General features: G+C 30.3%; 1 protein-coding gene across 1 annotated transcript in view; it reads right to left on the bottom strand.

Annotated features, from left to right (window-relative positions):
* The window catches only part of LOC107443063 (tRNA-queuosine alpha-mannosyltransferase), a 34,228-nt gene that overhangs the window by 4,406 nt on the left and 2,371 nt on the right, over positions 1–27,451 (bottom strand). The window contains exons 2-6 of the mRNA XM_016056808.3: positions 19,254–19,421; positions 14,511–14,747; positions 5,655–5,764; positions 3,398–3,542; positions 2,018–2,088 (exon numbers count right to left, since the gene is read on the bottom strand). Coding sequence (XP_015912294.2) covers positions 2,018–2,088; positions 3,398–3,542; positions 5,655–5,764; positions 14,511–14,747; positions 19,254–19,421 — 731 coding nt within the window. The remainder of the gene's footprint in view (positions 1–2,017; positions 2,089–3,397; positions 3,543–5,654; positions 5,765–14,510; positions 14,748–19,253; positions 19,422–27,451) is intronic.

The following is a 27,451-nucleotide window of genomic DNA, read 5'->3' as shown; positions in this document are numbered from 1 at the left end:
TCGACAATTGGATCGAATTTGGCAGGAAATACCGCAAGAGACCATCCGGGAGCTTTATCGGTCTATGCCACGCCGTGTGGCAGCTTGTATCCAGGCTAGAGGCGGGTCAACACCTTATTGAACTTGTTACTATAACTCTGCAATAAATTATTCAATTGTTCTGAAATTTTAATCATTTACTATTCTGTACATTGTCTTCCAATTTTCGTTTCAATCGGACAACTCCTTCTTGGTGCATCGTTTTTTTTTTTGTTATAGAGTGTATATGAGTTCATAGATATTTTTAATATGGAAGGTTTTCTCTTAATAAAAATCACTTTTTTTATGGTTGCGATTTTTCCCACATCATTCCTGAGGTCACCTTTCAAGTGGAGAAATTTAAACTTTTAGCTTTGACATTTTCGGCAACTTTTTAGCAAATTAATTCTTAATGCTTATCCCGAACATGGTAGATTTGAAATGAAATTAACTTCTCTAAATTCCAATGGAATGTAGAGCAGTGCTGATAAACAGAAACCCACAGATGTCATCCTTTTCTGTTACAACTTGTTCAGTCATTGCTGGGTCCCCCGTGGCAGAATCATGGCGACATTGTCGCAGAACGTTACAGAGTTCTTGCAGAAAGATTTTTCTTTTGAAAAGTAAAAAAAAAAATCTCCTTTTCTTTTCTACAGAAATTTACACGTAATATTTGAATCATGCATTTAGATTAACACTTTTTGATGCGCTCAATTTACGCCAATAGTAATGTAATGTTCCGATTGTATTTTCGGCAGCTATTGATATTGGTTTTCATGTGGATTTTAAATATCCCGAAATATTTCAAGCTGTATGGAAAATTCGAATCGTTCATTTGAGCATTTACTTTTTGAGACAATAATGTTATCGAAGTTCTGGCAGTTATTGATTTTTCTATAGTTTTTAAATCCGACGTTTTCATACAACATTTATTTACAACAACTTAATCTCAAAATGAAACGCGCATTTGCAAAGTACGATTCGCGTGATTTTGTCGTCAATATTTTTTTCAGATTTCATGATTTTTAATTTTTTTTATTGTGATGATTATTTACAATTGGAAGAAGGAACTATTTTGTGCGTCCCCCCCCTCCAACAAAATGCGCGAACGTCATCCATTATATTAGAATAAAAAATTATTACATGTTCAATTAAAAACAATGACACAACGCTTTTGTTAACATTAAATTAGTAACATATATATGTTAGTTATTATTAAAAGTATCTTGCTGTCAGATATTAGCGTTAGAAAGTTTTGGCGCTCAAAAAAATTCTGCAACAGGGGCTGGGTCACCTCCCAATGAGAATCCTCATGGTTGCAGTTATTACTTTCTCCATAAATCCAAAGATAAAATTCATCCCTTTTCTATGTGAGGAAACTATATTTGTGAAGAAAAAACCCATAAAGCACGGAATCTTTTAAAAAGGGTCATCGATACCTGATCATGCCAACTTTGTATGTGGAATGAATTTTTTTAAAATATATAACAGTATATTATATATTTAAAAAAATTCCTTAAGGACATGGTTTAAAATTCACAGAGATGATTGTGCTCCGAAAAAATTCCGGACTTTTCACTAACCACGATCCGGAAATCCAAGGTCCAGAAGTTTCGAGAAATCATCGATCACATTTACAAATAAAAATTCTTGCATATTTTAATGAAAAATATTAGAACTAGAATTTATACTTGCTTTGCGTCTCTTTCATTTGTAAATATTTTTTTTCTGGTAGAATAATGAATGTGATTAGTGATAAAAGTAAACTTATACGTAATTATTCATCTAAATTATGCTCTGTATAATTTATTTAGAATTTCATGTTTTGAAAATATCAGTGATTTAAATTTATAAAGACATTAATTTTTTGAAATGCGTCATTAAATGATTTTACTCAAGAAATTTTCAGGATTCTTGAGTTGAGCTCACAATCATGTCAGCAGCAACAATGCATAGAAATGAAATTGACCATTTCAAAGAAAAGAAGAATAAAACAAACCTGGATATAATTCTGGATAAGACAACTTCTTCGGACAAAGTGGATAACAATTAAAATGAATAGCTTCCAAACTGAAATTCCAAAGAAAGAATAAAAAAATACAGATTAAACAAAAAAAAATATATGATATTCAATTTTTTTCCCCAATGATTTTATAAAAGATCTATAATAAAGTTCATTCTTTTTATATAAAATTGGTTATAAACTTCTCATTTAATTCTTAAATATATAACTTGGACTGTTTAGAAAATTGAGTCCAATATTTTTTTAATTAACTCTTTGGTTCAAACATATACTTTTAATTAATTTATAGAACTTTACACAAAACATAGTTCTAGGAAACTTGAAAGTTTTCATACAGCAAACAATTAAGGAAAAGTCAACTTAGTAATACATCAACTATTCACCTAACAGAAGCAAGATGTCTATTATTGATAAGCTTTATACCTTTAACTGTAAAATCCTAAATGTTTGCTGAAATTTTTTTTAAAAACCCTATTTTTAAGTTTTGTTTTGCGATAAAAAAATATGTAGATAAATCTTAATCTAAAGAAGTTTTTTTTAAACATTATTTATAATTACTTAAACTATTTTATTTTATAATCGTCGTTGAACAGCCGACAAAATATTGAGTTTACGACTACTAATGTTCAACCTCGTAGCCTTATAATTTTGAACCGAATCCAGAAGACAAGGAAAATCCTAGATCAGTATCCCCAGAGGTATGATTCTTTTTTTTATTTTTTTAAATGGGAACACGGAGGACTTTGTGACCAGACAGATTTAACATGTACCAGTCACCATTTACTGCACGAGGAGTCTTCAGCTGGCGGGGATCGACCTCTTGGACATGGGCTCAGTACCTTACCAACCAGGATATCTCAAACTCCTACTTAAACTATTAAAACTCAGCATACTGCAGCACTAGCTCTAAGCTAAACATACTACAGTACTAAAACAGAAGACTTGGCAGGGTAACTATTATACATTTTGAATAGTAATTTGTTAATTTAATTGTATTTATAAAATTTAATTATGTTAATTTTTAACAAGAGTTCTTTATACAATTATAAATCTAGGTTTTTACTATACTCATTTGATTGAAGCACTTCCATTACTTTAATTTCATTTCCATTACTTTTCACTCATTTGAAAAATATGTATAGAACGAATTTGAAACTAATAATATTATTAAAACGAGATTTTATTTCAAAACAACACTTTTTTAAATATTTGATGTTTCGATTTTAAAAAAGAATTTCTTCTACAAGGATTGGAAGAAATGTGCAATCCCTAATTGAATAAAAAATTATGAAAATGTTTACAAATTCTTAAACAAAAAATAAAAAGGTTATTAATAATGTAAATACATACACTTACACAGAAACTCCAAAGAACTCATGTTTTGCAGTTGAAACTACAACATCAGACGAACGTAAAATGTTATAGTAGTCCTCTTTATTTTCTTGATAACCCCAGTATCTTATATGGTCTTTCAAATATTCTTTTGCTTCTTCAAAAACATCTACAAGAAAAAAACATTGTATTTCTTCTGAACATTTGGTTATTTTAGCTGCAAAAATACAATTCCAATTCACTCGTGTTAACTCGATTCTTTGGAGGGATCTCTTCATAGGTGACGATTGCGGATGTATCTTGACAGTACGACCTGAACACGCCCATTATTTAAGGGGCCATAAGGGGGAATTTGAGCCTATGATCCGCCCTTCTTTCTTATGTCACGGACGTCGAAATGAATTGTAGTTGAAAAGAATAGGGAAAGCGTTAAATAGAACAAAGTGTAAATCACGTTTTTTGCATAATTCGTTTCGAAAATCGACATGGTACAGAAAATATATCTCATTTTGGAAAAGGAAAAATGAAGTACAAAAGGAAGTACTTTTCACAAACATCTAATGAAAAAAAACACCTTTAAAAGTTTTATAAAACAAAAATAAGCACCTTTAAGTACTTTTTAAAAACGCTAAGCACCCTGTTGATATAAAAATAGTTTTATTTAATTAGTTTATACAGAATTTTAAAATCTACATATAACATTATTTTAAGAGTTGGTTTGTTCAAGTACTCATACTTAAAAGAATATAGTTAGATAAATAAATTTGTAATCACATGATTTGTTAATTTAATTGTATAAAAAGATATAGAATATTTTAAAAGTTTTTTACATATTTATTAAATTAGGTTTTACAACTCTTTTAAATAAAATATTGCAAAAATACTACAGTTATAATTTAAGAGAATATCAATTTAATTAATTTTTTTAGTTACGTTGCGTTTTCACTTGTTTGTAAATGATGTATTAAATAGCTTGGATACTAATACTATTATTTCAACTAGATTGCAATAATAAACTGTTTTAAAACTAAATTGTTCTAAGATTTTATACCTTTGAGTTTCTTCTACTTAGACTGCGATTGGGGTCAAAGTTACAAGGCTAGGAAGTTGAACATTAGCAGTCGTAAACCCAAAAAATTGGGTCAGCTGTTCAACAATGGTTATAAAATATTTAGTGTTTGTATTTAATGCCTTCTTTTGTTTATACCTTTTCTCTGGTAGTCATGTGGTAGTTTGCCACAGCTGTTACCTTAAACAAGTTAAGAATTTATAAGTTTTAAATGTTAATTTTTATACATTAGTCGCAAGCATCGATTTTATAAAAAACAGCGACTGGAAACTCTCCTATTAGCAAACGAACCAGTTGTTGAGTCAACTTGCAAGTGATTGACATTCTAAGCTGAATCTAAATTAAAAAATACCCTGTTAGGCTTATGCATTTGTAAAGCGTCTACCACCACAAAAATACAATTCCAATTCACTAGTATATAAGACATGTTAACTCGATTCTATGGTGGGGATACCTTTTCATAGATGAAGGTTGATGTGACTCTCACCACGATGGTGACTTTGATGTGAACACGCCTACTTTGACAGAAACGCCCATTTTGATTTGAACACGCCTACTTCGATGGATGGTCGCCATTGAACAGATGACTTGCTACTTGTGACAGCGACATTATCCACCTCCTCGCGCTGTTGCTACTCAATCTCGATCACACACATAGGCTTGTATACACTCTACTGCTAATGGCAACGCAGGAGCGGCCATGATCGTGAACTTAATACAGTTCTCACGATCAGCATTCAAGAGTACGGTGATTTTAAAACAGCTCTCTCAGCTTCTCGCAGAAAGCAGCAATGAATCAACTAGTGGTATTTGTTGTTAGTGGAACTCTATCATAGATAATTCTGGTGGAGGAGTATTGTAGTGTATCAACCGCTACAAAAATACAATTCCAATTCAGTAGTATATAAGACATGTTAACTCGATTCTATGTTGGGATACCTTTTCATAGATGAAGGTTGTCAAGGTTGATGTGACTAAAAAACATTTCCATAAAGTATTCTCCTCGAGTTTCTACTATAAGACAACGAAGTTGGACATTTGCATGGATGATTTTGTTTGACAATGTGGAAGTTATTTTTTCCCCTCTTACAACTAGAAGTTTTTCTGCTAAGTACTAAAAAAGATATCTGATTCTAATGTAGTAAGTCAATCTCAGATAAACCTTTTTGTGACACAGATTGTCTGATATAAGTTAGGACGTAATATACTTACTGGGCTTTTCAGAAAACGATTCACCTAAAACAGATAAATAAAAGTCTTCTCCTGAATCTTTCAAACGATAAATCACAGAAAAAAATGTTTCAGGGTCTTTGTCATGTTCCCTGAAAAATAAAGAATAAAATGAAATTGATTAAAGACACAGCAGAAATGAAAAATTGAATACAGTTGTCAAAAGGGCCGACATATCGAACGAGAAAAAAAAAATTCTGTTGAAGTTTGTGCTAATAATTCAAGAAGTAATTTTCAAATTGAATATTGATGCCAACTGGAAAGCGTTACATCATCACTTCCACCTGTTTATCTTCTAAATATGAGATACTAGTGGCTGATTTAACATTCTGAGTAACAGATGCATTACAATATTTTATGTAGATCAAGCTTTCCAGTTGAATTCCAGTGTGATCAAGATACATTTTTCTGTAGTGGATCTACCACTACAAAAATATAATTTCAATTCACTCGTATATAAGACATGTTAACTCGATTCTATGTTGGGGTACCTTTTCATAGATGAAAGTTGACATTGTCGATAACTCGCTCTCCACATTGGTGATCCGGACGTGATGTGAACATGCCCACCTTGACAGAAATTCCTACTTCGAAATGAACACACCTTTCTTAACAGTAACTACCACTTCGATTTGAACAGCCCTACTTCGATGGATGGTCCACATTGAACAGTTATGACTGTGACATTGTTCTCATCACGCTGTTGCTTCTCAGTCTCGATCACACACAGCATATACACTCGATCGCTAAAGGCAACACAGGAGCGACCATGACCGTGAACTTAATACAGCTCTCACGATCAGCTCTTAAAAAAAGCACGGTGATCTTAGTATAGCTCTCCCGGCTTCTCACAAAACAACTAGGGATATCCCATTCATCGAATTCTATCACAGATAAAATTCTGGTGGGCGAGTACTGTAGTGTTTCTACCACTAACTCCCTCCCCACACTGACCAGCGCGTTGTTTCGGAATAAAGGTATACCATAATTCTGCACACCATCCATAATCCAATTCTGTCGAGAGATTCCACAGGACAATGAAATGTAGTTTCGGTAAATTTGGAAGCTTTTGTCCTTAAAACAGTGACTCACGAAAGATTGTCACCCACAGAAAGAGTGGATAAACACCAGAAACTTTGCTTTATGAAAAATGAACAGCAATACACATTGTCCCAACCCGTGTAGTCAAATCTTCCAACAAAAAATAAGCCTTTTTTTAAGCATTTAAAAATATTTTAAAGCACTATATACCATTAACAAAAATGCATACCAGAGTTTTCAAAGACTTCCCATGATCATGATAAAATAACGAGTTTCTGACAAAGAACTCTTTTTCTTGATTATATTAGCCGCCATAAAAAGATCGAGAGATTTTTCGGTTCGATTTCAGAGGGTGGAAAATGAACACTGAAATTATGAATATCTTGCAAATTGCAGCTGAGTTGCACATGAGAGCGCAAGAATCTCACCGAAATCAGCTCAGTATACAAACACCGCAAGTATAATTCATCAAACATGTAAAATGATTGGCGCTTTTGGCGGACCGACGGTACACCGAAATGCAGCACTGTGGTTGAATGAATTGTGAAAACGTTGAATGTGAAATACACGCTTTTGTGGCGCATACGTGGCGAAAATTGACACGATAAAGAAAAAAAATCTCATTTTCGAAAAGGGAAAAATGAAGCACTTCTTAAGAACACCCCATAAGAAAAGCATCTTTAAGGGCTTTTAAAAAATGAAAATAAACAATAAGCAGTTTTTAAAAATACTACGCACCATGCCAGTTATGTTTTTCGATTAATCGATGACTTGAAAAGATGTCAAGAATTAACCATAGAGAAGAAGTCAAAAGTATGAGTAAAATACTGTCAAGTTTGAGTTTCTCAAAGGAGTAATAATTAATCTTAATAAATTTAATAATAATTTTCAATCCACTACAATAATTGTTAAACGAATTTGAGCTGAATTTTTCAAACAGATCAGAAAAAACCTCCTTGATTGAAAATGATATTTTAATGCTGTCTAAACAATATAAGATGTCTCTTAGACAAACTGAACTATTAAAAACTGAAATTGTTTAAAATGTTTACGTGTGGTATTATTGAATACAGAGAAACAAACTACACTTCACCAATGGTTGATGTTACAGACCGAGATTCAAGACCGTGCGTGGACTATCGGAACGCATAACACGATTTTATCATTTAACCCCTTCCTTCTCGCGCTCCCGTGAAATTTCCGGGCTGGAGTGTTCAGTAGTAACGAGCCAATAAGAATAAAACGAATTCATTTCTTTTGCCTGGAAAACATTTTATTTCTCATTTTACACACCAGATGGCAGTACCAGGATACTTTGAAGGTAATTGTAGAAAGTTTATTTTAAACTAGATGTCAGCACTAATCAAATACGTGTATTTGGCAAAATAAGCACTTTTATGACCGTTTTCTTGAAAATTAACCGATCGTTAAGGGGTTAATTAATACTAACAAATTAATTGAAAATGTCTCTCTCACACATTACTCTAGTAGATTTAAAAAGGGGTTATTGACCCCTGATTTCAAATGCTCAGAGATTAGCAGTTACTTTTAGGACCTTTAGAACTCAAAGGATACCATTTGGGCTCAAAAATGCTCCCTTCTCTTTTGGCAAAATGATGACTCAATGGGATACCTGCATGTCGATATCCTGATTGGTTGTTGAAATGCACCATTTGTTTAAGTTAACAGCTGTTCTTTCCAGTATATTTCGAGTAAGCCAAGCCCGTCAAGCATATATTCTTTTAAATGATACATTCTATATATTCGTATACAAAGATTCTTTCACAAAGATTTTAATTCCTTCACTATATATTTCTTACGTAACAGCCATGAAGCCATGTCGAACATAAACAAATTAAGTATACATTGAAGGTACACAAAACAAAAATATATCATAGTTAGAATAAACAAACAAATAATAAATCTAAGTTAGATAAAAGACGAGAAAGAATTATATTTCTACAAATTCGATGTGCAAACGGTGCTGCATTAAATTATCTAATTATCATTCTAACTTATGAGGAAAAACTTAGTTCAACTTTAACACGCCATTTTGCTTATAAATGACGCCATAGATCACATGTGTGGGTATCCATGATCTTCTTGAAGTGCTGAAAGAGTGAGAAAAATATGTAGTTTTTTTTTTATCTTAATGATCTAGAGAAATTTTCAGATAGTGGGGAGGAACTCTTAGTCACGTCGAATAAATTTGTTTCATTTAACAAAAGAAGAAAGGAAAAAAACCAATAATTGGATTATTTTTAATAAATTTTTCAGTGTATAAAAAATTTTTCATTTCTGATTCCTTTTTCAACCATTTCTAGATTATTTAATCTCACGGACAACGCATGCACTAAGGGTTAACTGTCCTATTTGGAGAACATAATATTGATAGCTTATAAAATAAGTTTCATTGAGGAAGAAATTATTCTGCTGAATAACACAGGGATCAATACAGCTCAGAACATGTAGGGGGGCACATGTGAACATGGTATGTTTTACCAATATGATTTGAAATAAAAAATCTTGAAAATATTTCAATTGATGGCTGTTCTAGTCCTACCTCTTTGCAAAACTTTCAGAACAATGAGACATTTTGTTGTGTTCTATTCGGACAATTTGTTTGCATCGCTGGTGTTGTATATAGTATAATCATTAGCTTCTTCAAGTGAAAGCATAGTATAGATCAACTAATAAACTAAAATTAACTATTGCAGAACATTATATGAACATTCAGGTAAGTTAATGACAATTATTAATTTTTTTTTTTTACACAATTAAAAATTCTTTAACTTTCAAGTTAGGTTTAAGAAGGATGATGGGGTACTTGTGAACAAAACATCTGGAGCAGATGTGAACAGTTCACATGTGCCCCTACATAGTATTAAGATTATTATCCACATAATATCATAAGTTTAAAATATATGTATGCATCTAAAATTATTATTATTTAATTTTCCATAATTAATTTATTAATTTTTTCTATAAAAAAAGATTTCTTTATTGAATGGTTGATAGCGCATTACGCATATTAACTGATACACCTGAGAAACTCTCCCCTACTTCATTCAGAATCTGAACTTTTTCACTTTAACTTATTTTTGATTCACGAAAGAGTGGTCGTTTCAGCAAAGTGTGAGACGGATTGTCATGGTCATGCCAATCATGGTTTTAGATGGTTGCTCCTGAATAAATAATTCTCAAGTTTAAAAATTTGTTTTGAAAATGAAAAATTTATAACGACTTAGAGTTATTAAAATATAATAAATTTCTAAACAAGAAAAGTTTTTAAATAAAATATGATTTTTTTTGTTGAACGAAAGATTGTACTAGCTAAACATCTGTTAGCTTAAATCGCACTAAACAGTATGAAATGAAACTATTATATGATTTTGTGAAACTCAAAAATTGCAATAAAATGTAAATAAAAATTTCGAGAGTAGAAGAAAAAAGGCGGTATTCTTCTTCTTTTTGTAGGAAAAGCTTTTAATATTTTGTGCTGTAAATCATATTATTCAGTGCAATAGAAATTGTCTTTAGATTTCAGCCTGACATTTTGATTAAAATGATAGTGTTAAAATAATAAACTGCTCCTGTTAGCTACCAAAGCTGTTTATAGTTGTAGATCTAGTCACCTAAATCATTATAGTTAAAGAGAAAATTGTTCTATCACCAATAAAAAGAAAAGAAAAGGTGCGTAGCCAAATCTTTCAACAAAAAATAAGCACCTTTTAAACGCTACGCACCGTGGGTATATACCCCCTCTAGTTTGTTTGATGTTATAGCAAAGAACACTAATGTAAAAATTTAAATGCTTATAAAACAAAACCCCTACTTCATTTAAATGTATCAACTCAAATCCAAATACTGCCTCGGGCAAAGGAGCAAGTCTGTGCACGATTTTAAGCCCCTTTATTTTGTTTGTAAAATATCAATACCAATAGAGTAATGCTGCTGAATGGAACAGAGAAGACAAAAACATGCGATGAGTTCAGGTAAGCGAACCAGCTGACTGTTGCAGGCGGCTAAGTACTCGTATCTGAAAATATTGGCAGTGATTTTGTGCCTAATTTTCTTTTGCAGATAGCTAAGTTAAGAAATTAAAAGTATAGATACAATCCTGGTTAAATATTTTAGCATGAAAGCTGTATGTATCAGATATTTTGACTTGGACATGAAAAAGAGCTTTCTTGTGTTGCCTATTTCGTGTTATCTCTAAGAGTTAGAAAGCTATTTTGACATTGCATCAGATTCAGCTGAGATTCTGTTGTACCAAACAACTCCTGCTACAAAGTTTATGCACCTTAAGACATCAAATATCAATGTAAAATAGACTCAAAACAACCAATTTTACAGAATTGATATGAAAAAAAAAAACATGTTAGTGGTGTGATCATGGGATCACCACAATATTTACTTTTCATACTGGGCTGTCTCCAACAGGAGCGCCCTCTTCATTGCCTTTGCAGGATCTCTAGGGCTCGACTCATAGCTCGTCTTTAGAGATTCTTGCAACCGCTAAGGAGGGGACGCTATCTTTTGGAGATAGACCAGTATTCCCCGTGGATCTCGAGCAGTTGGTTGCTTTCTTAAGCAGCAGGATAATTTTTGTTTTATCCCCCTGTGTGCTCTAGAGTTTAATCTTTGATTTTTACCGTAATAAGTTTTTCCTTATCTTCTAATCATTTATTTGATGCATCATGTAGTTATATAAGAAAACAATTATTATTTCAATGACTTAAATTAAATTACTATCTACTCCCTGGAGCACACAGGGAGGATCCAGCATCCACGTGGTAGATTTAGGCTCTTGTGAATTGATGAGCCGCATACTAAAATGAACATGTTCTTAAAACCGAAATGAAATAAAAATGCTGAGTGAATGCCTTCGTCTACAAAAATCTGTGTTTTTCATTTGAATGGGGATATACAACATCTAGCACAAGCAGTTGGCGGATGATCTACACCTCATGGCCCTTCCTTCAACCACACCCCTCGACAATGTTTTTTCCCCAGAGAATTCAAGAGGCTTTCCAAAAATGTGAACCCTAAATGTACAAAATATATAAATGTATGTTTTATTGCATTTTTACAAAATGTTAACCTTAAATGTTTTCAATGCACAGAAGTGCCAACTTCAGTAATCAGAGGCACAGTAACAAAGAAGTCAGCGCTTGTAAAAATATAATGATGGTAATTTTAAGGTGTATACACTATTAACTGAATTCTATATGGGCATATAATATTAATAAAATTATGCACGAATTTACTATTAAATAAAAAAAAAGTAACACTTCGATAAAACTACTGAATTAAAAATTACACAACACTGAAATTTTATACTTTATAAAAAGATAAAATTAATTTGATTTCTAAATATCAATGTTTTAGTTTTTGGTTAAAAGAACTAGTCCTTTTTGGCATTTTTAACATTTTGCATTTGAACTACTAAAAAATTTTACACACAGCATTTCAAATTGGAGTTCTTTTGTTTCTCTATAAAGAGAGAAAATTAAGTTTCGGAATAGTTTTGAAAAGAATTCTTTGTTTCTTTTTAAATTATTGTTTCTATCAAATCGTTATATATTTTTTGATTTTTAAATTTTAAATCAGGAGTACTGTAGATTAGTTGCAAAAAACAAAATTTTATAACTGTTGGTAGTTAAGGGAGAAAACTTTTTTTTAATAGATTATAATGAAAAATTCTCAAGACAATAATTTTTATTACCAAACCGTAAGACCATAACAATATCTATTAAATCGTAATAATTAGCACCAAGGCACTTATTGTAATTTAATAAATAATTTAGGGTGGCAGAATTTTTTCGTGCTTTCTGCGACATACCTCTCTAAAACTAATATCTTATTGCAAGATAATTTTAAAATAACAAATATATATGTTACTAATTTAAAGTAACAGAGCCGTCAACTTCAAAAAAAGAAGAAACTTTTGGGATCAAATAAAATAATTTTTTTAATTGAATATGTAACATTTTTCTAATTCTAATATTATGGGCAATGGATGGTATTTTCTCCACTAGGGAATGCTGTAAGCTCCATACCTTCTATACTTCCGGGCAGAGCCGGATTATACCTTTCGTAGGCCCTAGGCATAGCCGTTTTTGGACCCTCCCCTCCTTCCCTCACTCCACCCCTCTTTTCAAAATATATGCTAAAATTTTCTTGCATATTTTTTTCACTATTTTCAAATTTGTATGAACATAAATCTGCACAAGAAATGTTGAAGGCTCAAATTAAAGATAAACTTGTGAATACTTTTCCTAACGTTCACATTGCATTAAGAATATATTTGTCGATTCTTGGATCAAATGCAGAAGGAGAAAGATCTTTCTCCAGATTAAAATTGATAAAAAATTATTTGCGTTCAACAATGAATCAAGATCGTTTGGCATCGCTCGCACTTATGTCTATTGAATACGACATTTTGCGTAGTTTGGAATTCGACAGCATAATACAAGATTTCGTTGAATCCAAAAATCGCAAAAAAGTAATATATTAGATCATAAGATTCTGCAAAATAATTTATTACCGAAAAATATTATATTTTTATTTGTATCTTCATAATTTTGTGCAAAATACACTTGTTGTTTTTAAAGCTAAATTATTTTTGTCAACAAATTTTTTTCTCCCAAGTTTTTCGTAGGCCCCTGAATTTCGTAGGCCCTAGGCACGTGCCTAGTGTGCCTATAGGTTAATCCGGCCCTGCTTCCGGGTTACTGTTTCCGGTGTATTTTAATGCCATTTGGCCCACAACGTGATCATTGTTTTGAGATTCTTCCAAACGTGGTATTTGATAACTTATTACTTGAGTTTAAATGCTAACAATACTTGTGTTTACAATGCTGAAGGTGCTAACACTAACGTAAGATGGTGCTCAGCTTGCAACAAGAACAATCAGTAATAAACAAATGGAAAGAGGCCAAATCAGGACTGCCAAAAAAGCGAGTTATTCAAAATCTAGCAACCATGTCACCTTTTTTTAACAATATATCTATAAATAACTAAAACAAATTTTCACTCCAAACTCACCAGAATTACATAATAACATCTTATGAAATACGGCAGATTTGAGCTCAGAAATTATCTAATTTACTTCTTTTATTGAAAACAGAATTATCCGTTTGATAATATCGCCTCTCAGAATAAGCTGTAGTAAGCAGTTGCAAACTTTCTAACGGAACTAGAGCAGGTATTGAGCTCGATATTCTTATTGTTTACATTTATATTGAAAATACCATCCATATTCTCGTATTTTGCAAAGGGAAAAACACACTTACTACGTATTTCCTTTTCCGCATTTTGTAAGTCATCATTCCATTAAAAAAAATAATTTAAAAAAATCGTGAAATCCGTAGCATCAACTACCGGAAAAAAGAAAGATCGATACCGAAACTAAGCGAATCGAATCGGCCTCTTCAAAAAGGAGCGTTTTTACTTCGAGATTCAGTTGTAATCAATAATATCGTATTAAAAGTATCGGATTTTAAAAGCTATGAAGAAATTAATAGAATTAACTGCATTAAAAAAATAGAACGAAAATTTCTGCAGAAACTAAAACCAAATATTTTTACTTCCCAAAGTAAAAATCTTTCTGCAAGAACTCTGTAACGTTCTGCGACAATGTCGCCGTGTCGCAACGATTCTGCAACGTGGTATTATAAACATGTATAACAAAGCAAACTGTATTTTGTAACAGTAATCAAGTTAAATATAAGTGTTATTTAATCAAATACAAAACAATTAGAAAAAAAAAAGAGAATGAAAAGATATACAAACCATCGATGAGGCCAGATTATATGCAGTTTTCTGTCTGTACATTGTGTAGTTAAGTTTTGAAGTAAATCATCTTTCTTAATGTCAATAGGAAAATAAACAACTTCACTTTTGCTCCAAATTTGTTGGTCTAAATTTTTAGGTTTGTAGTCAGGCATCACATTTAAAAAACTTGTTATGTTAAACAGAAAAGACTCTCTGTTGAACTTTGAGTTAAATATAACCTTATCTGCAGCTAAACTAGAGATAAAAAAAAAAACTAAATTTAGAAAGCTAACTTTAAAACATAGATAAATGAAATATACATATATATCTATATATATGTGTGTATGTATGTATGCGCTATTTTCAGAAAAAGTAGAAATTTCAGTTGCCTAATATTTATAACAATAATTGCAACTTTAGCATTAGGAAATGATGGACGGGTTCATGATTTATTTTATGTTGAAATAAATTAACCAATGTGTGTTGTTGTTCGTTAACGTTGCACTAGATCTGCACAATGGGCTATTGGCGACGGTCTGGGAAACATCCCTGAGGATGATCCTGATACATGCCGTCACAATTTTGATCCCCTGCAGAGGGGATGGCATCCTCTCTTCGGTAGCCCGACTATCTGTGCGCGAACGTGCACTGTACGGTGGAACAGTTTTACGAGAACCAATACTGCACACCCTCGGACCCTTCGCAGACTGATCCAAGTGATCACCCACCCGCACACTGACCGCAGCCAATGATGCTTGCCTTGGGTGATCTGCTGGGAACCGTGTCTCAACGATCAGTCCACTGCGGGACACCAATTTGTGTATGCGACATAAAGTACTATAAAAGTTTCATTACTTAAGTTCAGATATTTCTTAAAAATAAGTATAAACTTAATTCAAAAATTTAATTGCTTTTTTTGAAAATGAAAACTATTAAAGTAAACTATTAAATACCAAATAATCGTATGTTGCATCTCTAATTTAGTAGCAGCACTTACTGTTTATTTTTTAAAATTTAATTTTTTTAATCATAATTTTACAGCGTTGAGCATAATCTTGTATGTCCTTACAATTTAAAAACTCTTTGAAAAAGTTTTTTTCGCAATAGCGGACCCCATTTGCACAAATTCACAAAAGCAGGACCCTGGTTGAAAGGATGGGACTGAACGTTTATTTTATATTCACAAATTACGAGTAATTTTTTCACAATTTCACAAAAACGGACCTTTCACAAAATGTCTTGACAGACCCCTGCTCATTAATTCATTGTCGCAACAAATCGAAATCTATTTTTCTTTAAGCTGCTTTCTATCCCTAAGGGCACAAATGTTTTGGCTTAACATTAGTAAAGCGGCTTTAATTTTGGCTACATTATCTACAGATAAATTCGTCAGAATTTGGATCGCTTCCCACATCGTCTAACTATGTATTTACTAAATTTTCTTGACATTAGGACTGGAATGCTCTTCAGTCCAAATCCTTAAAAGAGTTACAAAATTGTTCATGAATGCTGAATAAAAAACTGTCTCTGAAAAAAGAGATAGTCTATTTTGCTAATGTAATATGCTTTAGAAGCTTTTATATATATATATATATATATATATATATATATATATAACTTTTAAAGGAATAGAAAAATCCTTATTCAGAACAGACCACAAAGGCTTGGTACCTGAAGTGTGGCACCGTTGAGTTATACTCCACTATTGAAGGGAAAAAATTGACTTTTTATGTAATTGTTTGAAAATTTCTAAAATATTTTTTAAAGAATGAATGAAGAATTCATTCTTTAGAATGTGTCTATTACTACAAATTATTATTAAGAATTTCATTACTTGTTATTTAAAAAAATATTTAGTGAAGTTTAAAAAAAAAAATTTTTTTTTTTTAATTATGTCAAAAATTGGCAAAATTGAAGAAATTTTAAATAAACATTCCAGAGACAATTCTTCACGATTATTTTTTCTTAACTTAAGTTATAGGTATGTAAAATAAAAAACTTAAATAATGGTATATAAAATAAAAAATGAATCCACAAGTACATAAACCATAAAAGTTAGGGTAAACTTCTTTAGACACTAGCAAAATGGATTACATGAAGAATAGAGCAGATGATATTTCAAAATAAAAATTGGTTAGAGAAATTCTACTCAAATAAATATCCATATGGTTTAAACTATCAAAATGACAGCAATATATTTAAATAATTAAACCTATCATCATCACTTGGAGCTACAGCTTTGAAAAGTCCTTTGCCTATTTTAAGACATTTGTAATACCACTAGCAGCCATAGCAACTATATATTTTTAAAGTTAAAAAGAAACTAAAATAATAGAAAGCTTTGAAGTTAAACTTCATGTATGTAGTAAGCCATGTTTTGTTTGGCCACATGGCTGTAGATTATGTAAAAAAAGAAGAAAAAAGGTAGGAATTGAGATGAATTTTTTTTTTAAAGATTCGACTAATTTACCTCTAGGAGACTGTCTCCAACAAGTCCTTGTAAAAGTTTATGCCCTCTTCTCTCAACAACACGGCAAGCATTTTCTGCTGCATACATGGAAGTAAAATCAAACATAGCGACGTCTGCCTGGCCATAATGGTTAACAGCAAAGTCGAGACTTGGTAGCTGATAACTTGTGGCAAAGTCAGCTGCATCTCTAGCATACTCCATAAGTGCTTCCCTGTCTACATTCTCAGCAGCAAGTAGTCTTGCAGTATCATTGAAATCCTACAAGCAAATACAATTTTAATAAGCAAATCACAAAGTAAAATAGATTTTTCCAATCATATAGAATTTTTATTTCCTTACAACAAANAATATATATATATATATATATAACAAAATAAAAAAATACATAAGGAAAAAAAATTAAAAAAATAAAAACAATAAGTTTTATTTACTGCGCATAAGCTGCAAGTAAATAGAACTCATAAATTGAGTTCAAAATCTAGAGAAAACATGGAAAAAATTAAATAACAATGAAAAAAGGGGGGGACAGAAAAAAAATAATAAAAAATAACAAGAAACCGGAAAAAAAATCGAAAAAAAGGGGAAAAAATTAATAAAAATCCGGAAAATAAAAGACATAATCTTTTCATCAGCTCACACGATTATATTTGCAAAAAGGAGTGCTTTCTAACATTGTATCAATATAACCAAAGCAAAACATATCAATATAATAGTGTGAGAAGCACTCAAAAAAAATTTTACAAAAAAATTACAACAAATAAAATTGAACGCAATAAGTAAAAAATCACGTAAAAACAGAAAATAAAATATAAAGAAAAAAAACAGAATAAAATATGAAAACAAATCTATAAAGCGAGTAGCGAATTCAAATGAACTTACATGAACGGGAAATTTTTTAAGAATGATTTCAAATATGCTCGTACCAAAATCATTGTATTTCATATAATATTATTACACATAATAAGTAGGAATGATGATATGCATAAAAATGTTCATGTTGCCTCTATCTTCCCTCTTTAATTTAATTTCCAACCTCTTGTATTTGTTTTGTGGTGAATGGCATCATGTTTTTGTTGCTGTTCCACAAAGTGTAAAATAAATTGCTAGTGTTATTCTCTTATTCCTGTCGTCATTTATTTTACTATTTGTATTCTTGTTAAGGATTGAAAAACATTGAAGGGAAAATTATTCAGCCTAAAACAGCCCCTTCAATGTATTAAATATGATAAATTCATATACTAAATTTACACTATGATTTATAGTGTTATTTGCCGGCAGATGTTAATGCAGGTTCATATCGGAATTTTAAAATCCTTACATATATACAGAAAATATCATGTTTTAACAATATAACAAGTAATGTTTCCAATTTAACTTATTTACATGATTTTGACATTACATAATATTCAAGCTTCATATGCTATCATTTCTCAAAATCAGATTTTTCAAATCGGGAGATGGCAAATTTCGCGAATATTAAACTTTATTATACATATGTCAGTGAGTTACTTCAAATTTAGAGTGTTTAAAATTGTATTCTTTTCAAAAAGCATACATTTCATTTTATGGCACAGAGCTCTTATGATTTAGTTTTTCGTCGATTATTTTTAGAAATTGGGATTTTTAACAAAACAAAAAACAAACCACGCTATTCTGGCGAAAACAAATGTATTAAGAAAAATTCTATTTATAATCCTGAAAATGGTTAATGTGAAGATTATAATATTTTAAATTATGAAATTGATCATGACGCATGAATATACTGAAATTTAATAAAATTGTGGTCCTCAAAGGAAAAATAACTGGCATAAAAGTTGAGAATATTTATGATCGAACATGATCTATAGCCTTTAATCTGGTTTTTTTTTTTTATTTTGAATTGAAAAACTTGAGGAGAAATCCTTATATAAATACATATCTTTTTCTTAATTTAATCAATATATTTTAATTGAATTTTTTTTTTAAATTTTTCCTATCTACATTAGATTTTTATTTAAATAATTTCATATAAACAACCAAAATATTAAATAAATTATAGATTATTGACTGGATATTATTATTGCTGGATAACAGTAATTAGAGTAAATGTCACCGGAAAATGCCGGATTTTTATTGATTTTGTTTCCTTTTCTCGGAATTTTTTTTCCTCATTTTTTAAAAAATTATTTTGATTATTATTTCCCCCCCTTTTTTTTCCTCTACATTTTGAACACGCACACACACACAGATATATATATATATATATATAAACAGGTTTTATTAACATTTAAATGCAAAGAAATACTTCTTACCACGTAAGTATATCATTGTATCCATGTTGAAAGTATCTCTGCTTCCTCTCTTGAACTGGATAAGCAAGTTGGTTTTCATGAAAATAAACTATTTTGTACAGTTTCATCAAGTCTGGTCTTAAAGCCACGATTTCTGCTAATGGCAGGACTGAACTTGTAAACAGCACACTAAACAAAAGCATTTCAACCATCAGGTTTATGTAAACTATAAAATCTCTGAACAATCCCAACATTCTACTCTACAAATTATTATGTTTATTATGTACTTCAATTCTTGAGTAATAATTTTAACACACGTGCTTAAAATTATTACTCAAGAATTGAAGTACATAAAAAAACGCATATTAAAAAAGTGATTTACAATCATTATCATGGCATTTATTGAAATATGTCTTAGTCTTACAAAAATAATAAATTAAAAGGATCCCAGGGTATAGACCATGTTGCAATCGACATATTGTAACAATTATGTTGAATCATGCATTTTAAATCATATTGTTATCATTTGATCGCATTATTTTCTCACATAACGATTTAAGGTCATTAGTTGAGACTCTTTTCGTGATCATTTTTTTTTGCTCCCGTTTTATGATGTCACACTCTATTCCAACACACTGTCTTCTCTATTCGCTGAAACATTCTAGGAAGCTAATTAAAATTATTTAAATACATCTTCACATGATGATTTTTTATCGTTATTGCTTTCTTTTTATAATATACCGCCAGTATCTGGTTGGAATATATATTTACCCGCTTCCCTGATTATCACGAGTTAACTCGGTTATGTATACATTGCAAATATTTATTATCCCGAGAAAACTCGGGCATAGCAGAATTCGTCAATATGTCACGTTTCTATTCGGCCGGAAGCACAACAAAAAATAATGACAATCGGTTGTGACTGAAAGTTTGCCAAATTTTGTTTGGGAAGTTTGCTATTTGAGGGACGTGTTTTGTACTACATTGTATACAGGGGTATGTCCAGACATTTTGTGAAAGGTCCGTTTTTTGTGAAATTGTGAAAAAATTACTTACATTCTTTCAACCAGGGTCCGCTTTTATGAATTTGTGCAAATAGGGTCCGTTATTGCAAAAAAAAACTTTTTCAAGGAGTTTTTAAATTGTTAAGTCATACAAGATTATGCTCAACACTGTAAAATTATAATTAAAAAAATTAAATTTTAAAAAATAAACAATAATTGCTGCTTCTAAATTAGAGATGCAACATACAAATATTTGGTATTTAGCCTNATGTTGCATCTCTAATTTAGAAGCAGCAATTGTTGTTTATTTTTTAAAATTTAATTTTTTTAATTATAATTTTACAGTGTTGAGCATTATCATGTATGTCTTTACAATTTAAAAACTCCTTGAAAAAGTTTTTTTTTGCAATAACGGACCCTATTTGCACAAATTCATAAAAGCGGACCCTGGTTAAAAGAATGTGATTAATTTTTTCACAATTTCTCGTAAAACGGACCTTTCACAAAATGTCTGGACAGACCCCTGCAAATAGTAATTCCTATATTTCAAACAGCATTAAAACAAATTTATAAAAATATTTAAAGATTCTTATATAACTTTTAGTAAAAATTGTAAGGTGACAGAAAATTATTAAAACAACTTTTTTTTTGGTGAATTTTAATATATTCTTAAAAAATAATTCTTAAGAATTATTTTTTTTTAATAACCAAAAATACTTTAATTGTAAGATATACCAATTTTTATGACACTTAAAAAATGTTATTTTAAAGGCAAAATGCAAAATTTAAGAGCAATTGGTTGAATAGCCCTTGTGAAGTCAAATTTTGATTATATGAGTTTTTTAAATTTGGTAACTCAAAAACTATTCAGCCAATTGCGCTCAAATGATTCTTTAAAAATGAAGTAAACATTTTTAAACCACACAAATCAAACATTCTTTCGACTATTATTAAATTAAAATAATGATAAATAATTATTAAAAATTAATTTTCGATAAATGAATTTTATAATTCTGTGCAAAAAATTTTCATTTCACCTAAAAAAGCTCTTCAGTTATGGTGAAATATGCAAAAAGTAGAATTAAAGGGTCCAAACTTTTGTCTGCTCACTTGACAAAACTATTATAATCCTATAGCCCAGATTTTGGCAACTCATATACTTTGAGGATTAGGAATCCAAAACCGCTAAGAAAAAAGTATGTTTATTCAGATAAAGTACGTTTTTGTGTCTGATTTCCTGACTAAAAATATTGTTTGCTCTAATTTATTTGTATATTGAAAGTTAGGCCCACGAGCTTTTACGAATGAGTCTCAGTATGCAAATTTTCGTTCATTAGATCAAAAATTATTCAGTATTTGTTTTATTCCGTCTGCCTTGTACAAAAACATAACTAGTATACTAGAGTTCCCCTGTGGCAGAATTTTCGTAGGGCTTTCTGCGACAAACCTCTATGTCACTAATATCATTCTGCAAGATACTTTTAATAATAACAAATATATATCGTACTAATTAAATTTAAAGTATCAGAAATGTTATGTTTAGCAACGAAAAAACAACAACCCCTATTTGGACAAAATAAAATCTTATACACTAATAAAATTATAATTTTATATAAAAAAATTTAAAGTAAAATTTTATAATATATAATTCTATATATACTTAAATGAATATGTAATTTTTTTAAAAAATTCATGGGCGATATTCTCACATTTTGAAAGAGGAAAACAGACTCATTATTTCCTTTTACGCCATTTCGTAAATCATCATTACAAAAAATAAATAAAAATCGTGAAATCGTTAGCAGTAACTACCAAAAAGAAGATCGACATTGAAATCAGTCCTAAATGTGTGTTTCTTTTCGAGATTCGGTAGTTGTAATAAAGATTATCGTATTGGGATTTTTTAAAAACTGTGTGGAAATAAATGCCCCGAAAAAAAGTGATAGAATCATTGCTTTAAATATTCATAAGAGCGATTCAAATTTCCTATTGTCAGAAATAGTATATCGAAATATTTAAAGATCCTATGTGAAAATCAATAAGAATAACTGTCGAAAATACAATCGACATAGATTTGCGATAATCGGCATAAAGTGAGCGGTCAAAAAATTATCATTTCAATGCGCAATTTAAATTTTACGTGTAGAAGTAACTGAGAAATAACCGGAATTTTAAAAACGATGTGGAATTCGCGCGGCAACACTAGCAATAAAAAGTCGAAAAAACAAAGAAATCATCACAACAAAAGTAAATAATTGATTTGAGTTCAGCGTGTAATTAAATTGTATAAAAAACATCGCGATTTGTTATTTTTAAAAATTTGAAAATTCGTAGCAATAACTGTTGAAGGAACAATTGTATACTACTGCTTGGATTATTGAGAATATTGGCCCGAAACGAGCGCGTCAACAAATGATTTCGTGAATCGGCGAATCGAATTTTGTAGGCCGTTATAGTATATAGGTATATTTAAAAAATTCACGAAAATATAAATAATAACTGAGCAATGAAAGACATCGAGATTTCAAAAGAACAAAGCAAAAATTTGTTGCAAAAATTGCCACAAAAAAAAATTATCAAAACACTGCATATATTTACGATGGAATCGGCATGAGTTGTGAGCGAACCCAGTGACAGAATCACGGCAACATCGTCGCAGAAAATAGCAGAGTTCTTGCAGAAAGATTTATTTATTTATTTTTTTTGGACGTAAAAAATTTTGGTGCCGTATATCCATACTGTTACGACTATATTTTCGACAGTTATTGATGCTGATTTTTGCATGGTTTTTAAAATCCGATATTCTTAATGTGATGTTTATTAAAAAACCGAATCTCGAAACAAAACACGCAATTGAGTAAAGAGTCTGATCCGCGTGATTTTGTAGTCGCCTTTTTTCTCTGTAGTCTCCTTTTTTCGGTAGTTGCTGTAACAGATTTCTCGATTTTTAATTTGTTTTTTTTTAATGTGATGATGATTTACAAAATGCGAAAAAGGAAATAATTCGCGCGTTTTTCTGCTACAAAGAATATCGTCCATAGTATCAGAAAAAAACAAATATTGCTTATTCTTATTAAAAACATTTAAATACAATTTATTTTATCAAAATAGGTTTTTTGCTTGTAAACACAACCAGGGGTTTGTCAAGACATTCTGGGAAAGGTCCAGTTATTGTAAAATTGTGAAAAAACTACTCATAATTTGTGAATATAAAATAAGTCTTAAGTCACATTTTTTCTACCAGGGTCCTGCTTTTGTGAATTTATGCAAATATTGTCCTGTTACTGCAAAAATATTAATAAGAATGTGCACACGATGTTTGTAAAAGTAGAAATATTTTCTTAGAATACTACATTTGGAATTTAAACTTAGGGAAACTTGGAAAACTTAACCGTTTCGAACCGTCTCCTTGCCCCCCTCCGGGAAGGGTTTATTCGATTAACACAGTGTTTCCCAAAACTTATGACTTTTGTGTACCCTTTCTAAATTTTTCGTAATACTGTGTACCACTAATAAAAAATTAATGCAGTTTTTACTATAAAAAAATTGTACAAAAATTAAAAATCACAACTGGCTGCTGACACCACTAATTATTAACTGTTAACTCTGCAAAAAATAGCCAATAGAAAAATACGTAATCGTAGATTTTTATGGCTAGCTTTGTTTTTAAATAAAATTTTTGAAATTTTCGTTTGTTGCACGATATTTTGCATAAGAACACGTACCCCCGCTAAACGATTCATGCACCCCTGGGGGTACGCGTACCACACTTTGGAAAACACTGGATTAACAAAACAATGATGAAGATAAACAAATTTCTGGTGAGTCCGATTAAAAGATAAATTATTTTGTGAAGGGTTCGATTAAAAGATAAATAATTTTGTGAAGGGTCCGTTAACGGAACCAAATTTCTTCTAAACAGACCCCTGACAACGCTTGTTACTTTAAGTTAGTAACATATATATTAATACTATTAAAAGTATCTTGCAGAAAGATAGTGTTCGAGAGGTTTGTCGCAGAAAGCCTGAAAAAATTCTGCCACGTGGTGAGCGAAAACTCAAGTGCATGATTTAAAATTTTCAAGTGCGTATTTTTTTTTAAAAAATATTGGCTTTATTTTATTTTAACCAAATTAAAATAAAAAGAAGCAGGGTATTATTTTGCTACAAATCTGAATTTGTAACAAACTCCCCATTCAGTATTAAAATGTAAAATCTGATGCACTTGAATGAAAAAAAGAACAGGATTTCTAGAATGGAACTATCTTTTTAACTTTCAGAATTTCATTTTTTTCCTTATATTTTTTAATTGATATTCTAACTGAAATCAGTCATTATCAATCTTTTTTTTATTCTTAAATAAAAATAAAAAAATCCTGAGCATTTCTTTTCCTTCCGAGGCAAGTGAATGTAATCTTTTGAAAAATGAAACAAAAGCTTGGTATGTAATGTATGTTGTTATATAATAATATATACCTAATGTATGTTGTTATATAATAATCCTGGAAGAAAATAAAGTCTTATGAAAATCTTGGTAAAAAAGAAAACCAAATTTTTTTATTATTATGTACTTTCCATTATTCCCATATAAGAATAGAAAAATCACGAGCATTTCTTTCCCTTCTGATGCTCAAAAATGTTTTGAATATTTTATTTCAAACATTTCTGCAGAAAAGAAAATTTTTTTTCTTCATTATTCATTCTTCTCAAATAAGAATAGAAAAGACATTTCTTCCCTCTCTGATGCGCGAAAAAGACATCTTTTAAGTATAATTGTAGAGAAAAAATAATTTTGAAAATTTCTGCAGAAAAAAAAAGAAACATTTTTACTTTCTAAAGGAAAATTGTTTCTGCAAAACTCTGTAAGGTTCGGCGACAATGTCGCCCTGATTCTGCCACGGGGTAGAGTGCTATGTTTTAGGATATGAAAAGCAAGTGAAATGATTAGGAAAGAACTGAAAAAAGCTGTTGTAGAGTATGAAAAGTGATAGTGAGCAAATGACTTTAGATCGCATGAGCATTTCTAATTTAAGAGCAATATACTAATGAGCAATATAATTTGAGACAATATCTGATTCAAATAATTAGTTCAAAATTAGCACAATTGTAATAATTTTTTTTAACTGCTGAGGAATGCTTTCGTCAACTTTTCATTATTATTTATTTAAAATATCTAAAAATTTAAAGATATTTTGAATAGAAGGCTATTTACAGTCTTCTAAATTCAAAAAAACTTCTAAAACCTTGGGGGGGGGGGAATGCTGATATTACATAATAAACCTTATTGAAAGAATTTTTTTTTTTNTTTTTTTTTTTTTTTTTTTTGAAAAAAGGAAAGAGCTATACAAATTTTTCTTTAAAAATATTTAATCAAATTGAGTAAAATACAATGAAGCCTCAACACATCTCCGCTTACATGAAAAGTACTCACTATAATTCATTAAAATCATAAAAAATAGCTCACACAAAAAAATTAAAGACAAAGCTCAGTGACTGTGAGCGAAATAAAAAAAAACTTTTTACAGGGTATCTGCTACATTTTAGATATTCAAATCCATGACTAATTCCAAGAATTTTTCGTGACTTAACGAAGTTGCTATTTTCTCTGACAAAAACAAAACAATAAATTTAAAAAAAAGCATTATAATAATTGAAATAATAGGTATAACCAAAACTGTTATACTCTGTATCTTCACATCTATTGATTTTAATTTAAAAAACAGAGTAAAGAAAGAGTTGAAGCAATAAAATAGCTGAAAAAAATACAAAAGCAAATAATTATTTTTTTCTCCAAAATTATATTCTAAAGATAATTTTCTTGTTCATCCGAAAGGCAAAGGCAGCGGCCGTTTGCCCTCTATCCGGACGAACTTAAAAATGTCAACTGGAAAACGCTACCCTCTTGAAAAGAAATATAATTACATTCTTGAAAAATCTAGCTTTTTTATTTATTTTGTTTTCTTGTAAATGAGAATTAATTAAAAACTTAAAGACGAAAATGTGTTTGATCTACTTGCAATTTACTAACAACTTCCTGTTCACTTATCCTCAGAAAATTCTGAGGGACAATTTGTTTGTTTCCNACAATAAATTAAAAAAAAGCATTATAATAATTGAAATGATAGGTATAACCAAAACTGTTACACTCTGCATCTTCACATCTATAGATTTTAATTTAAAAAACAGGGTAAAGAAAGAGTTGAAGCAATAAAATAGCTAAAAAAAAATACAAAAGCAAATAATTCTTTTTTTCTCCAAAATTATATTCTAAAGATAATTTTCTTGCCATCCGAAAGGCAAAGGCAGCGGCCGTTTGCCCCCTATCCGGACGAACTAAAAAATGTCAACTGGAAAACGCTACCCTCTTGAAAAGAAATATAATTACATTCTTAAAAAATCTAGCTTTTTAATTCATTTTGTTTTCTTGTAAATGAGAATTAATTAAAAACTTAAAGACGAAAATGTGTTTGATCTACTTGCAATTTACTAACAACTTCCTGTTCACTTATCCTCAGAAAATTCTGAGGGACAATTTTTTTGTTTGTTTCCATATGGAAAGTTATTCAACACCCCTGAGGGATAGGGGGAGACAACAAGACTGTCCTAGCTCCTACCCCATCATACTCATGTTACCACACTTTTGATGCATGTACACTTTCTCCGCATTCAATAGAAAAAAGTATTTTGTTAAACATCACACCGTTCAATGCAAAAAAATTGATTTTTAAATTATTTCGAAACAGTAAAGAACTAAGTTTGTTCTGTCAATCTTTATTTTTTTTCTAATTTGTTCTTAAACAGTGTATATATTTATATATGCTAATAAATTCAATTATAATTGTTCCTTTATGAGTTAAAATATTGAATAGACTTGTAATAACTACCAAGTTGTCATATGAACTACAATAAAGAGGACCTCAATAATTCTGTAGTTTAAATGCTGGTGCTATTCCATCAGAAATAGTTTTCTAATCATGAAAAGACATAATTTTTTTTAATACAATAAAACAATAAGGATAAGTAAAATGGACATACAAATCAAGATTGTAATCTCTGCCCTTGTCAGAAAAATTCATCTTCCTGTTGAGAAAATTTTAAATGTTTTGTAATTTTAGTTTTTGCGTATTTCACTGTATCCCAAATTTTTTTTAAGCAAATTGAAAAATTTTGCATACAATTACAATCATATCAATCCATCCAATCAATTTCAATTCAT

The sequence above is a fragment of the Parasteatoda tepidariorum genome, chromosome 2 (genome assembly GCF_043381705.1).
Source record: "Parasteatoda tepidariorum isolate YZ-2023 chromosome 2, CAS_Ptep_4.0, whole genome shotgun sequence".
Taxonomy (NCBI): domain Eukaryota; kingdom Metazoa; phylum Arthropoda; class Arachnida; order Araneae; family Theridiidae; genus Parasteatoda; species Parasteatoda tepidariorum.
Note: the sequence above shows the minus strand (reverse complement) of the source record. Positions and strands in the feature narration are given on the sequence as shown.